At 38.0% G+C, this 14,218-nt stretch overlaps 1 protein-coding gene across 1 annotated transcript in view; it reads left to right on the forward strand.

Annotated features, from left to right (window-relative positions):
* The window catches only part of NCOA2 (nuclear receptor coactivator 2), a 177,729-nt gene that overhangs the window by 145,105 nt on the left and 18,406 nt on the right, over positions 1-14,218 (forward strand). The window contains exons 13-18 of the mRNA XM_018079524.2: positions 1,813-2,023; positions 5,145-5,354; positions 7,330-7,545; positions 8,167-8,296; positions 11,374-11,539; positions 13,420-13,698. Coding sequence (XP_017935013.1) covers positions 1,813-2,023; positions 5,145-5,354; positions 7,330-7,545; positions 8,167-8,296; positions 11,374-11,539; positions 13,420-13,698 — 1,212 coding nt within the window. The remainder of the gene's footprint in view (positions 1-1,812; positions 2,024-5,144; positions 5,355-7,329; positions 7,546-8,166; positions 8,297-11,373; positions 11,540-13,419; positions 13,699-14,218) is intronic.

A 14,218-nucleotide genomic window follows, 5' to 3' on the forward strand; every position in this document is an offset into this window, starting at 1 on the left:
AAAATACAATTGGAAGGAAAGGCCTCCATTTCAGTGAGAGACATTTTGCATTGAGACTGAGAAAAAAACTCACAAGAATAGTAAGGATGGCAGAGTGCTGAAACCAATTCCCCAGGGAAGCTGTGGATTTTTTGTCACTGGATGTTTTTAACAAGCTGCTGTATGAACTTTTGTAGGGAACGTCATACGCTGATCTTGCCTTCAGATTTTAAATTTCCTCCAGTCCTCTAATTCTTTGATTTCCTACCATTTTGCCAATTATACCAGCCTCCAGATCACCCACATGATGCCTTTTAATGGAGTAAACTCCCTCCTTTTGCACCATATACTCCAATCTGTAAAACTAGGAGATGATGTAGAAGGAGTAAAGGAGTAAATACCATGTTTATTTGCAGCCAGTCACCCAAAAAAGGCATGTAGCAGTGTAACCTTGGGGCATTTTAGCTACCTTTGAATAAAATAGCTGAGCTTCCCAGGAGCAGGTTAGATGTGGCAGCAGGACTTTTGTGCATACTGTGCAATGTGCAGTACTTCCTAGCTAGCCTGCTAGAGCCTCTGTAGTTAGTTTAAAACTATCTCAGGTATTTCTGCATTATCCTGTGATCTGTGCTGTGAGCTTGCTATCAATAAGTCAGAAGTTCATGATATGGGGAAGGACAAAAACCCAGGAAGAATTGTATTTCAGTTGTGCATGTTTGTGGTGTTATTTCTCAGTTCCTTGTCCTTCACAGCTCGCTGCTCACTCTGCCTCTCTTCCATCATTGCACATTTCCTAATGAAGATGCTGATTTTGAGTAGATATTTATTATAAATACTGTCATAATATGTTTCCTGTGCAGCTTGGTGGTAACTGAGTCTGGACTCTCTGTTGTTAATTATTACCCAAGTTTTACCCTATTCAAAGGTTTAAGGTTGGAGAATATAGTTGTGATGACTTCCACATTTCAGTCATAAAAGTATTCTAATTCTTAAAGTTTACAGACAGAGAAGCTGCCAGAAAAATACTTACAAAAATCAACATTTTTAAGAAAAACAAGCAGGTCGGTATTTATGTTAGTATAGGACGAACTTAATTTTTCTTCCATCTTTATTTCATGATAATTTTCTAGTGAATTAAGTGTAACTAGATTTCTCTTTTCTTACTCCAGAGAAGTTTTTTTCAATTATTTCGGAAGTTGTGAGCGAAATCAATTCCAAATTCTAGTAACTAGTTCTCAGGTTTTAATTTATTGAACTTCATTGAAACATGTATTTCTTGCCAGTTAACTTATATAGAGTTATTCAGTGTTCAGGTTTTGAATGTGACAAAGAAAAAGCATATGGGTAATTGTTTTAGCCATGAAGCAACTTTTCCATCATATGCTTTTAATCAAGTCATAAAGAGACTAGAAATATGACTGTGCTGAAAGGAATATTAGTTATACCTATGTAAACCCCCATCTTCAGCACTGTTGGATCTCTTCTCCTGCCAAAATTATTCCTGCTGTCAGCACCGATCACTGAGTGCACAGGGAGAGTCTCCCTGTTGCCCGAGGTATGAACCATGTGGAATCATACATCTTGATGCTGGGTTCTTGAAGGGGTGCCAGTGCCACACTGGTCTCCCCACAAGCAAGGCAGACGAGCCCTGGGAAGCCTGCACAGTCCCCTTACAAGAGCTTTGTGAGCTTCCTCCACATCGGGCATCTTGCCGGACGCATCCAAAACCAGTGCGGGTGTAACAGTTGCAGGCTGCCTGGCTTGGTGTGAGCAGGATGCCAACAGCAGGCGAGCAGCGATGTGTACTGTGGGTTTGTGCTTTCTTTGTTGCAGCCAGGCAGTGAATTGGATAACTTGGAAGAGATTCTGGATGACCTGCAGAACAGCCAGTTACCACAGCTTTTCCCAGATAGCCGCCCAGGCGTGCCAGCGGGCTCGGTCGACAAGCAAGCCATCATCAATGACCTCATGCAGCTCACCAGTGACAGCAGCCCTGGCGCGGCGGTGGCCACCCAGAAACCAGCAATGAGGATTTCACAGAGCAGTGAGTCCACTCCGCCTTGTACACACGTGTACACTAAGCTTGTGAGCCCCCAGAGCAGGGGTCGAGGTGTCCCCGGGTCGGCTGGGGAGGAACCGGGTAGCTCCTTGTCCTGCTCTGGTGTTGCATGATGACACAGCGCCACCTGCGGTCGTCCCATTTCAAAACACACGTGGAGGTTAAGTCTAATTCACACCAAGTTCACCCTGGAAGTGTGTGTCCTCTGAGGAATTCTAAGGGTACCTCAAAATAAAGCAAATGTCCCCTGTTGTGGTTGTATCTGATGCTGCTGTTGTGAGGGCTTTGGCACCGAGAGTGTTTTTTTGTGATGCAGATCACTCCTTTCTGGCAGCTCTTGCAGTAAAAGGGACAAGAGATGAATGAAGGAGAGTCTTCTTCTAAAACCACAAGATTAATAGAAGGACAGATGATAAAGAGGAATGTCCAAGTTTAATTTGAAATTGTGGCTTTTAATTGAGTCCCTTCCAGCTGACAGTTTTCCTTAGTTTTATTAATTAGCTTACAAATCAACATTGAAATGTTGGTTTACCACCATAGAATAATGGAAAGCAAGCAAGACAGAAGTCTTATCAGCTAATGTTGAATAAAGTAGCATAAAAAGCCACTACTTCATTTTTTGCTCCTGTTGGCTGAGGTGGCAGCATCTATTTACTTCCTTAGTAAACTTACATCCTTTACTTCCTTGTAAACTGATTTCTTTTTTTGTAAAACTTTTTAGATAATATTTTTAGATATTCTGATAATATTAAAAAACCACTGGGCCACTTCCAAAGTAACCCAAATTACTTAGAAATGTTCAAATAAACATTAATATTCTGTTGGTAAATATTAGTGTTTAAATTTGTATTAAAGCCACTTCAGATCCTTAAATAATCACTTGTTATCAGTGTTGCTCAGAGTAAGATGCTTGGATTTAATGTACTCATTTTTATAAGTATGGGCGTACTAACAGCAGCAGCACAAAAGTCAGAAGAAAATCTTTGTGCGTGTAAAGTCTTTAGTGTATTCTTCCTGAAGCAAGGTCTGTTGGTTCCTTCCAATGGAGCCTTTTGGCTTTCTAGAGTTAACCTAGCTTTAAATCTGCTTTCAAAGCTACTGACAGTACAGTAACAGTATGATTGTAAATGAGAGTGACTTGGTGGTTAGCAGCAGTTCTGTAAAAGCAGCATCCTGTTTCCCATCTATATTAAAACCCTAAAACCTTTTCCTCTGGCTCAGTTTTGTGTCTGTGCCTGATTTCCCTAGGAACTTCTGCTTTGTTTTCAGTAGAAGAACATACAGAAAACAGATGCACAGAAATAGTGAGGGGCTTCTCATATGCTCACAGAAAAGCAATGTAGAATGAATGTCAAATCATATACAATTCCAAAAAAGGTTTGGGGTTTTTTAATTATTTTTTTCTGAAGAAATAACCAGCTTTCATGTTACAGGTTTTACATGAAAATACTTTAAATATTTTTATCTGTTAAAAGAAAAAGCTGCTAGATTTGCCAAATTTCTTGAGTCTGTTACATGGGAACAAGGAGCCTCCTTCAGTCCCATCCTGACCACGAGCAGAATATGTGATCTAATCACCATCACAGTTCATCAGCTGTGTTGTTATTTTGTGCTGCATTTCCAGCTTTCCTTTTGTAAGATCAGGGGGTGCTGGCAAAACCACACATATAACAACTCGCTCATCTATGTGATTTTTCAAACTTTTGGAACAAACTATTCTGAAACTGTCACTTAAGTTCATTTTTGGTTCAATCCTTAAACTTGATGATGCCCCTAATCTTGAGAAGGTCATTTTTGTTTCATGAGTAAGTTTTGTTTGCTTGTTTGAACAGACAGACAAGACAAAATTTTGATCTCATGGTTAAGAATTAGGTGTATGTGATGTGATGTGTTTCCTGTACACACATATAGGCAAAATCACCTGCCAGAGAACTTAACACTAAAAAAAAGGAATAAATATAATGAGGTCCTGCAGTCTGGTTTTATAAAATAAGAATAAAAGTCAGAGACCTTTGGAATAGAATGTTTCTGTACTTTTTAGTAAGCTTACTAAACCTCATATAAGTTTCCAAATTCAAAAGTAGCGCTACTTCAATCTAAAATAAGAAAGAAGTTTTTTAACTTCTTTGTAATGTGGTAAAATGCAGAAGTCGCTTTAAGGATGCTGTTAAATCAGAACCTCTACTAGGGGAAGCTATCAGGAAGTATTGCAAATAATAATTTCACAAAAGTGTGTAATTTACTTGGATGTGTTTTGTGAGTATGATTGGAAATGGAATCATAGCTACAAGGTCAGTGTTTGATTCATGTTTGAGAACTAGTGCGCATACGAGATGCTTTTTGCATTGGAACATTGCCCAAAGACTAGCTGAGCCAGATGCTTGCCAATCATAATCTGAACCTCACTTTTCTGAGGCAGTCTTCTTCACAGAGGCTGATTTTAAAAGCACAAACTAGAAGAAAATAGTTACATAAAGATGACAGTAACCATCAAGGATGGTTCTGTTATACCAGAATATTATTGTGGCACAGCTCTAATTCTGGACCAGTTATTTATCGTTGCTGAATCATGGAAGTATTTATTTTCATTAATAAAAAAAAATAATTAAAAGGGACATGTAGAAATGGGGCTATGGGATCCAGTATAGACTCAATCTGCCCTTAATTTTGCTAACTTCTTCAGGGGCACAGCTTGTGCTGGAAAACACTCAAAACTGAGATAATTCCTAACAATCTGCCTCAGGATGAGATCTGCATGCAATTACAGTCCTACTAGGTATAAGATTAATTGGCAGTAGTATGCACATCACATAGGGGTGTATTTTGCTGTAGTGGCTCTTCTGTCAGTTAAATTGCATCATTTAAAGTTTTTTAAAATATACATCATATCTGGTTTGTGTTTAGTGTCAGAATGTTCCATGTTGAAATTTACATTAAAATGTCTAGAAGGGATGTTTCTCAGACGGATAGGAGTGGGTAAATTAAACAGCATTAAATAGCTCAGCCCAAGAGCTTTAATTGTGTCTGGGTTCTTTTTTTTTTTCTTTTTAACCTGTAAAGTTTCCATTTTGTAACTTTGCTTTTTTTCTTTGCTCCTCCTGTCTAGCTTTTAATAACCCACGAGCAGGGCAACTGGGCAGGTTATTACCAAACCAGAATTTACCACTTGACATTACACTGCAGAACCCAACAGGTGCAGGAACTTTCCCACCCATAAGAACGAGTAGCCCTTACTCAGTGATACCTCAGCCGGGTCTGATGGGCAGGAATGAAGGGATAATAGGAAGTCAAGGAACTTTAGGCAGCAATAGCACAGGTAAGATGACTTCCTTTTTTTTTTTTTTTCTTTTTTAATATACTTGAGTGACAGGCTATAACATGTGTAGCTTAACGTTGGGGTTATTACAAGTACAGGTTATTACTTTCCAAAAAGTCTGGGAAAATCATGTTTCGTGGGATGATATGTATTGGCATATTTATTTTGAATTTCTGTGTCTGCGTATTTTTAGTCCTGCCCCTGTGCACTGCTTGTCATCTACCAGAAAACTTCTAGATGAACACAGTGTAATGGCATCTAGAGTCTGTTCACATAAATATTACAGATTCAGCTGAGGCTTAAGTAGGTAAAAATCCAATCTTTCTGCCTCACAGAAACAAATGAACCACTGGTCTATAGAGATGGGTCTATCAAAACAAAATCGTGGGCAATACTGTTGCCCTTACAATGTGTGTCTCTACAGAACTTGATTTTGCCATCAATTATCCTGTATTTAATAGCCTTTGTTCTCATTTTAAATGAAAGAAATGCTAATGTTTTCATCATTTTCTGACACATAACCTTTTTGAGAACCATCGGATGTTGCAGTTACAACATGTTAATAATGTACAGAGGTGTTGTAGCGTGTTTGACAAGAACAGTCTGGCTGGTGGACTTACTTCAACTAATGCGCAGTCTGAGACTGTGGAAGTGTGTGACAACAGCTATAAGAGCTCTGAGTAAATAAATAGGCATTGTAAGTCCTTTCATATGGCTATTCAGTGTCAAATTTTTATATTTAGTTCGCATCAGTACTAAAAAAGGAATGCTGCCAGATAATGAAATAGCCTATTTAGGCAGTTCAACTTGTATTCTTTTAAGTGTCCTATTTCTTTCATATTCTGTATACATATTAGAGGATTTCATTCATCTTATGTATACAAATTAGAGAGTATTATTGTGTTCCTGCCTTGCTCTAGCACAACACGTATTTCAGCTCATAGAATATGTACACAAATAGAACAAACCTGAGGATGTAACACTGAAGCAAATTTTGTACAGCACACAAAACAGAGACCCTCTTCAGGCAGTTTTTCTCTTTGGTTATTTGTCACCAAGTAATTGAACTGATGAGTAATAATTATTTGTGTGGCTTTTAGTATTCATTTAAGGATATTGCAAAATGCAACTGGAGAAACAAATCTGAACCAATAGTCCAATCTGAAATTAGTGTTTTACCTGCTCTCTTGACTGATTAAAATTGAAATATATAAATACTATGAACGCCCATCTTTGGATTTTAGGGGGTTTTTGTGTTGGAGTTTGGCTGAGGTTTTTTGTCTACTGTCAGAGTGTAGTATTCTATATATTCCAAGTGTAAATAAACTGTATCAGTTGTTTACAGTAGGTGTGGGAGGACTTCCCCTACAATAACGGTAATGAACTTCAGCATCTGTCGGAAAGTTTCTGTGAGTAATTTCCCTGCACTGTACATCGGTGCAAGATTATCTGGGTGAACCTTGAAGCTAAGAAGGCTCTAGGTTCCAGATGAAGGAAGTCACCAAAAGATGTTTGCAGAATGTGAATTTATATACAATCCTTCTAATTTGTAAGCATGTTTACGTTAACACATTGTTACTCAAGTCTCCATTCTCACTTAGCACTTGGAAAGTAAAGCAGTGACATACAAATCAGCAAACGTGATTCATTTCCTGAGGAAGGAAGTTAAGGCTATCCACACACCCTCAGCACCTGTTGCACACTACATATGGGAACACTTACTCTGAACAGCATTTTGGAAATGATAAAGGGATCTTCCTCTTGTAAAATGTATAACAATCTCCAGTCCCTTGACTAAGTAGCATAAGGCACTGTTCTGTAGCTTTGCACGTCTGAATGGGTAGTTGTGGTACAATGTGATTTGAGTGATACCAGTGCACTTTTGTTGCTGAAAATGCAGCTCATCAGGCAGCAGTAGTGCTAAAGCTGTTCTGAATCATGTGCTGGTACCTAAGTGTGTTTGGCTTTTGTGCAGGAATGATCGGTGGCAATGCCCCTCGACCTGCCATGACTTCTGGAGACTGGGGAAGCCAGGCTGCTGCTGTGAGGGTGAGCTGTGCACCCACAGCCAGCGCCATGAACAGGCCGGTGCAAGCAGGCATGATCCGCAACCCCACGGCCAGCATCCCTTTGAGACCCAGCAACCAGGCTGGCCCAAGGCAGATGCTTCCATCTCAGGTCATGAATATGGGTAAGTCAGGGCCTGTGTGGAGTTGTTTCTTTTGGCATATGCTGGGTTGTTAAAGATGAAGCAGATTAAAAAAAAAAGAAAAAAAATACTTCAATTATAGGTTTGATGAGAACCATATTTCACAGTGAAAATTTCTTGTGGACGTGGGAAGGAAGGTGTCTAAAACACTACATTTTAATGCATGTGTTGAGATGGACAGTTCCTGCTACTCTATAGCTCCACAGTGGTGAGGCAAAAGAAAGAGGATAAGAAGTAACTCTTGTTTACTAAAGACTGTAGAGATTTTTTTAGAGGAAATGCTGTGAACGTTATAAGTGTTCCTGGTCACTTTTAAAGCAAGTACAATACGATACTGACACTGTATACTGTCTTTTTTTATGCTTGTCTTATTAAGTTTTGCATCTATGATGTTGTATCTGCTATTTTATAATTTTGAACCGTGTTTTCTCAAATTTTAAAAGCAAACTTTAACAAAAAAATAATGGTGCTTCTAAGTGTAATGTTACTGAAGTCTTAATGTTTTTATTTGCTTTTACCATAACATAGATAATTCAATGGAAAGAATTAACATGAAAGTAGCTTCTTTTCAGAAGAGTTATATGGTTATTTTTTTTTGACTAGGGCCATCTGAATTGGAGATGAACATAGGAGGACCTCAGTATAGCCAACAACAGGCACCTCCAAATCAGACTGCACCATGGCCAGACAGCATCTTGCCTATAGAACAGGCAACTTTTGGTAATCAGAACCGGTGAGTCTTGGTGTCACATCAGAACACAGAGATTTTTTACAGGCCTATATTTTATACACCACCTGGAAACAAAATTCTGCATAAAATATTCACCAAATGTACATCACTTTAATGCTTATAGTATTTTATGCTCATGAAACGTATGTGTGTTCCAGTAATACTTATAAACACTCTCTTTGCCCTTTAATGTGTTGTAAGAATTAAAAGTTCTGTGTCACAGTGAATGCTGCCAGCACTTCAGATAGTTGCACCATTTTTGAGTTCTGGAGCATTAACGTGGGCATGATTAATATTAATAATTATTAATAATTATACTGAACACTAAAGTGGAAAAATGCCAGTACTAGAAGCCATAACTGTGTAGTTACAAGATACCTGTTTCTTCCCACAGTGGGGTAGCATTTTAAGTGATGCAGGACATGGTTAATTATGTTTTGTTCGGGTTTTTTTTAATTGAACTAAATTCTGTAAAAGATGAGGAAGGAAAGATGAAGTGAAAGGAAGGCTGCCTCTTCCCTGAAGTTAGCTCCTTCTCAGCTAATCAGAACTACAGTTTAAGCACAACTCATTAACTCATGTGTAATGTGTTAACTTTGTTCATTATTAAGACTTTTTAAATAATGGCAAAACTATAATAGGTGGTTTACACTTCTTAAAAAAGAGCCATATCTTCTCCAAAGGTTTGCAGCTTACTTTATAGAATATATATATATATATATATATATATATAATATATATATATATATATATATATATGGACTGTCTGAGTGATGCAAAATGGACAAGCAAGTGCAAACTGGTAACTTCTAAAGCAAGTGCATTATGATACTGACTCTGTATACTGTCTTTTTTTATGCTTGTCTTATTGAAAAACACTAAATATTTTCAACAGTGTAAGTTGGGATATGGAGGGATCAATAAAAAGAAAAGGAAGTGGAAGCAATTGGAAAGAAGTATACTTGAAAAAATGTTAATCTTCCGACTACATTCTCTTAATTTTCATTAGGATGTCCGAAAATACTATCCATAAATATATGTGGCATTTTCTTCGTTAGTTTCTGTGCTTTTCAAAATGTTTCCTGGTGTTTCCTTAAGGTATCCATATGCAAAATGCACTGTTTGCATAACTGAATTATTCACTTTAAAAATTACACCTTAAAATAAAATACAGGGTTGTATCTGGTAAGCAAGCCAGGTAGTTAATTCTTCCATTTTTTCTACCTTTGCATTTTTCATAATTCCCTTGTAGCTGAAGATGGTGGGGGAAAAAATTCCCATTGCATTGCCTCTGAATCATTTGATCAGAGGCACCCAAACAGAGATGATGAATTGGTTGATTCCACCATTTCTTATTTTATTAATCCCCAAGACTAGTATTATTATAATCTGATTATTGTCATGTGTATTAAATGAGTAAAAATAATTCTTAAAAAATTAAAAGTATCATTTCAGTATATAAAAGAAATGAGGAAATTGTAATTGTCATTGTTTAACATACAGATTTGACAAATGTTTTAAAATTTTTCTTATCATGTGTGTTCATGCCCATTTACAGTTTCAGGGAGGTTTGTTTTGCTAGCCTCATCAATTGTTTTTCCACATTGTAGATCCCTTCTTATAGGTCATCTTCAAGTTTGCAAGCAATTTGAATCAGAGGATTTTTTTTTATTGTTCTTTCCCTTTCCTGATTTATAATTCCATCTGTGACAGCTAGAGAAACTTATGTATTTGAGATTGATTAATACTTTGCAATGTTTTAAGGGTATGTAATGTATATCCTCTTATTTGTTTTACTGCCTGGGATCTAATTAAAAAGAATACATTTTGGTTAGTTTTCCTGCTTGCCATCCTTTGGGTTTTTTCAGTGTATAGCCTGATGATGCAGCTCTTCTGCTTAGCTTTGACATAGAGATTAGACTTCCATGGCAACCATATGTCTCATTATGGAAACTAAATACACAAACATGTTTCTTTGTTTTTCTAAACAGACATGTAAAAAGGGTTCACATATAGTGCTTTTCCTCCCTCTATGTATGACAGCTTTTGTTGTATCTGAGTAATTATCTGGGATGAGATTCTTCCATGATGCGCATATTGTAGCTGCCCTTCCTTGCAGAATGCTTTGCTCTTTATGTTTTCTATTGTAGTCTTGTAGTAACATGCATGAAGCAGAGCAGGTGTGTGAACTGCAAAACAAAAATGTGTTATTTGCCTGCAGATAAGGTGTTATTTCGGATTTAGTTTGTTTCTTAGGAAGTTTTGTCCTTTGGGTTTAGAATAAACCTTTATTCTGCCTTTGTAACTGTGAGTGTGCTTTGCATACAAATTCAGGGGTGAGGTAAGCACGATTTATAGAGCCACTACACTCTGCCTGACAGTATCCAAATTCTTGCTGATGTCCCTCCAAGGCACATAACCAAGTTACGTGGGTTTTATGTGGTATAAACTGGTACCCAAGTGTGCAGTTGGGGTGAGCTGATGATGGGGCATGCAGATGGGGTAAGCTGATGCAGTATTTTGCTGCAAACAAAAAGGATAATGTCCTTTTCTCCCTACTCCCTCATGCTTCTGCCCAGCTCTTCCAGATGTTCAGTTTTGCAAGCTCAGACAATCCATGGCCCTCTGTGGCTTCTTCAGCTTGCTTAACCTGATAGAAAACCAGCTAAGAGGAGAGTCTACTTGTGATAGTATACTTAATCTGACATCTGAAATTCGAAGTTACAATTAGTTTTAAAACCACAATTATTTAGCCTTCTGCCTTCATTGACTATATTCTGTACTGACTTCTGTTCCACTGTTGACCCTGTAATATAAAATCAGCGCTCAGGCATAACTTTGGTGTGCTTTCTTGCTTGTCAGATACACCATGCTTGTAGGGTCTTGACAGGCATTAATCACACTATTTAGTTACTTCTTTGGGTAGCATAACTTTCATCCAGTATAATTTTCTAAACAAAATTGGCAGTGATTAAAAGAATTCTGTCTCCACTTGTTAGTTTAATTTGAGTACTAATCCTCTGATATTATTTCTTGTTTTCCAGCAGCTGTTTACCAACGCTATGTTCATGTTTTCACAGGCAACCGTTTGGCAGCTCACCAGATGATCTCTTGTGTAATCATCCTTCATCAGAGTCACCAAGTGATGAGGGTGCTCTTCTGGATCAGCTTTACATGGCATTAAGGAATTTTGATGGTTTAGAAGAAATCGACAGGGCTCTAGGAATACCAGAACTAGTGAGCCAGGTACACAGTGTGGGACATGGCATTTGGCATGTAGTAGTTGCTTTTAAAACGTATGTTGTCAAGGTGGAGCTGAAAAACAGGATTATAAAACACTTCCTGCAAGCTAGGATGGAGTTATATCTTTTGGTGGAAGTCTATCTAATGTGTCAGTGTCACCTGAAGAGCTTCCTTCAGCTCCAGGTTTAGCCTTCCCTCCTCTCCCCTGCCACCCTCATCTAGATTTCCTTTTTCTGACCTGCTTTATACAAGTAAACTGACCAAAACAAAAAAATGATGGTCAGAATAACACCTGTAGGGGAGAAAGGTAAGATCACAGCCAACAACAGAGTATAGGAAAGAGGAAAATAGGAATATGAAAGCCTAGGAGTGGGATCAAGCCTTTTGTGAGATGGGGGCAACGATCTTTTGGATTAGCAAACCTGTAATGTTTCATTTCACCTGTAGTTTTTGCCTGAGTTGATTAATATGTGTTAAGAGATGAGTTCCAAGCACTTAAACTGTAATTTTTTTTTTTTAATTATGAGCATGCTTCCTAAACTTTGTAGCATGAAATTGTTCTGTGCTTTTTCATCCATTTTTGCCGACAGTTAGTTTTGGTGGGTTCCACTTAGTTCTTTTGGTGGGTTCCATTTAAGTCTTACATGGTGGGAAAAAAATGTGGTAAAAATTAAAATATTCAGGGGAAAAGTTAGTTCCTGATGTTTCTAGCATAAGAATTGTATTTCCAAAATCAGCTTTACATGTTTATATGATGATTTAATATTCTCAGAGGATCCTAGAATACCCATTTCATTTCCCAGCACTCATCAGCACCCTAAGCATAACTTCTGAACTACCTCTGCATTTTAGATATGAAATAGGACCAATGAAATTCTGCTTTAAACATGAGAAAGCTATCTCCAAGTCTATTTGGTACAACACAGAACTCAGTGAGGTGTTAAGCTGGAGATACAATTTATTGGTGAACTTCAATTTTGCGGTGTGAAACTTTCATGCAGTATTACATAGGTTTTGGAATACCACTACCAGAAAATATGAATAATAGTTTATTTCAAACTAAGTGGTAAATACATTTCTATTTAATTAATACCTCAGTGGAAGCAGTTGAAGAATTTTGCAGATAAGAAAACGGTCTCATTTTAAAACATATTTTTTAAAATAACCATTGATCATTTTATAGCAGCTTAAAGACTTTCTTTCATGAGGGCACTGAAATTTAGATTAACTTCATTTTCAAGGTCAGCATGGAATAAGCTATAAAATTATTCTGGCTAGGGCAAATATTAAGGGCATATCTAAAATGGAATTTAGAATTGTGTTACCTTATTTATGCTAATGGATAATCAGTTAGTGGAAAAGTGCCCTGAAAGAATTAGGCACTCTGTTCACATTAACTTCTGTAATAGTTTCAGGCATCTTTATTTGAGGTCATTATTTTGTTTAAGGATACTGATAAAAATCTACTTATTCATTTGTAATGTCTTTGAATTTATCTCAGATTCAATGGCAAAAATATGCTGCCATCACTTAATTTACAGCTTTTGATCTAACATTTGTCATTTCAGGTTTTTTTCATTAGTAGAGTGATACAGTGGTTGTGTTAAGAACATGAGAAAGATTGTGGGTATTTGTGTAAAAAAAAAAAAAAACAAAAAGAAAAAAGGAGGAATTTGTCTCCATGAACGTGTTTTGATACTCAAAAATACAGTTACATTTATTTTTAAGTTTTATATTGAGGTAAAGCAAACTTATGTAATTTTCTGTTTAAAAGCATTCACACCCCAAAAGGTTGTTTTTGCAGGCTGTCTGTATTAGTCTCATATAATCCTCTGAAAAGCTGTGTCCCACCAACTGTCTCTATTGTTCACATATTTCTGCAGAGCCAAGCTGTCGACCCCGAGTCCTTCCCCAGCCAGGAGTCCAGCATCCTGATGGAGCAGAAGGCTCCGGTGTTCTCCCAGCAGTACGCGGCGCAGGCTCAGATGGCGCAGGGCAGCTACGCGCCCATGCAGGACCCCAGCTTCCATGCCATGGGGCAGCGCCCGGGATACACTGCCCTGCGCATGCAGCCCCGGCCCGGCCTCCGGCCTGCCGGCATCGTGCAGAACCAGCCAAACCAGCTGCGGCTCCAGCTGCAGCACAGGCTCCAGGCACAGCAGGTACATCCCCTGTCATGCCCGCTTCCACGCTGGTGCAGGCACCTCTTAGAGGTGAAACGTACTGTCAGCTTACTCCAAACAGACCAGATCTTGCTGAATTCCCCTTTCAAACTAAAAGCAGTAGCCACAATGAGTTTTGACAAGACAGTGCTTTGCACATTCTCATTTATGATTTTTTTTGGCATCTTTACATTATTCTTTCTATAATACCATGCAAGAACATGACTAGTATTTAAGCCTAGGTCTCACTAAGTCTTTGAGCAAGGTTACAATGGTGCTTTTTGTTGCTCCAGTCTTTTTCTATTTGTTGTATCTTGACTCTTCCACCAATCTAATTGCTTTTATTGCTGCCTGTTACCTACATCCTTTTTTTTCCTGTTGGCTTTGGTCGACTTTTGGGGATTGTTTTAAGTTGTTGTTTCTTGTTTCATTTTTAAATATATCGGTCCATAGTACTATAAGTGAGATATCAATGGTTTTGCTGTTGAAGGAGGAAAGATCATCTGTGCCTTCAAACATC

The sequence above is a fragment of the Manacus vitellinus genome, unplaced genomic scaffold (assembly GCF_001715985.3).
Source record: "Manacus vitellinus isolate BGI_N305 unplaced genomic scaffold, ASM171598v3 scaffold_1_pilon, whole genome shotgun sequence".
NCBI lineage: Eukaryota > Metazoa > Chordata > Aves > Passeriformes > Pipridae > Manacus > Manacus vitellinus.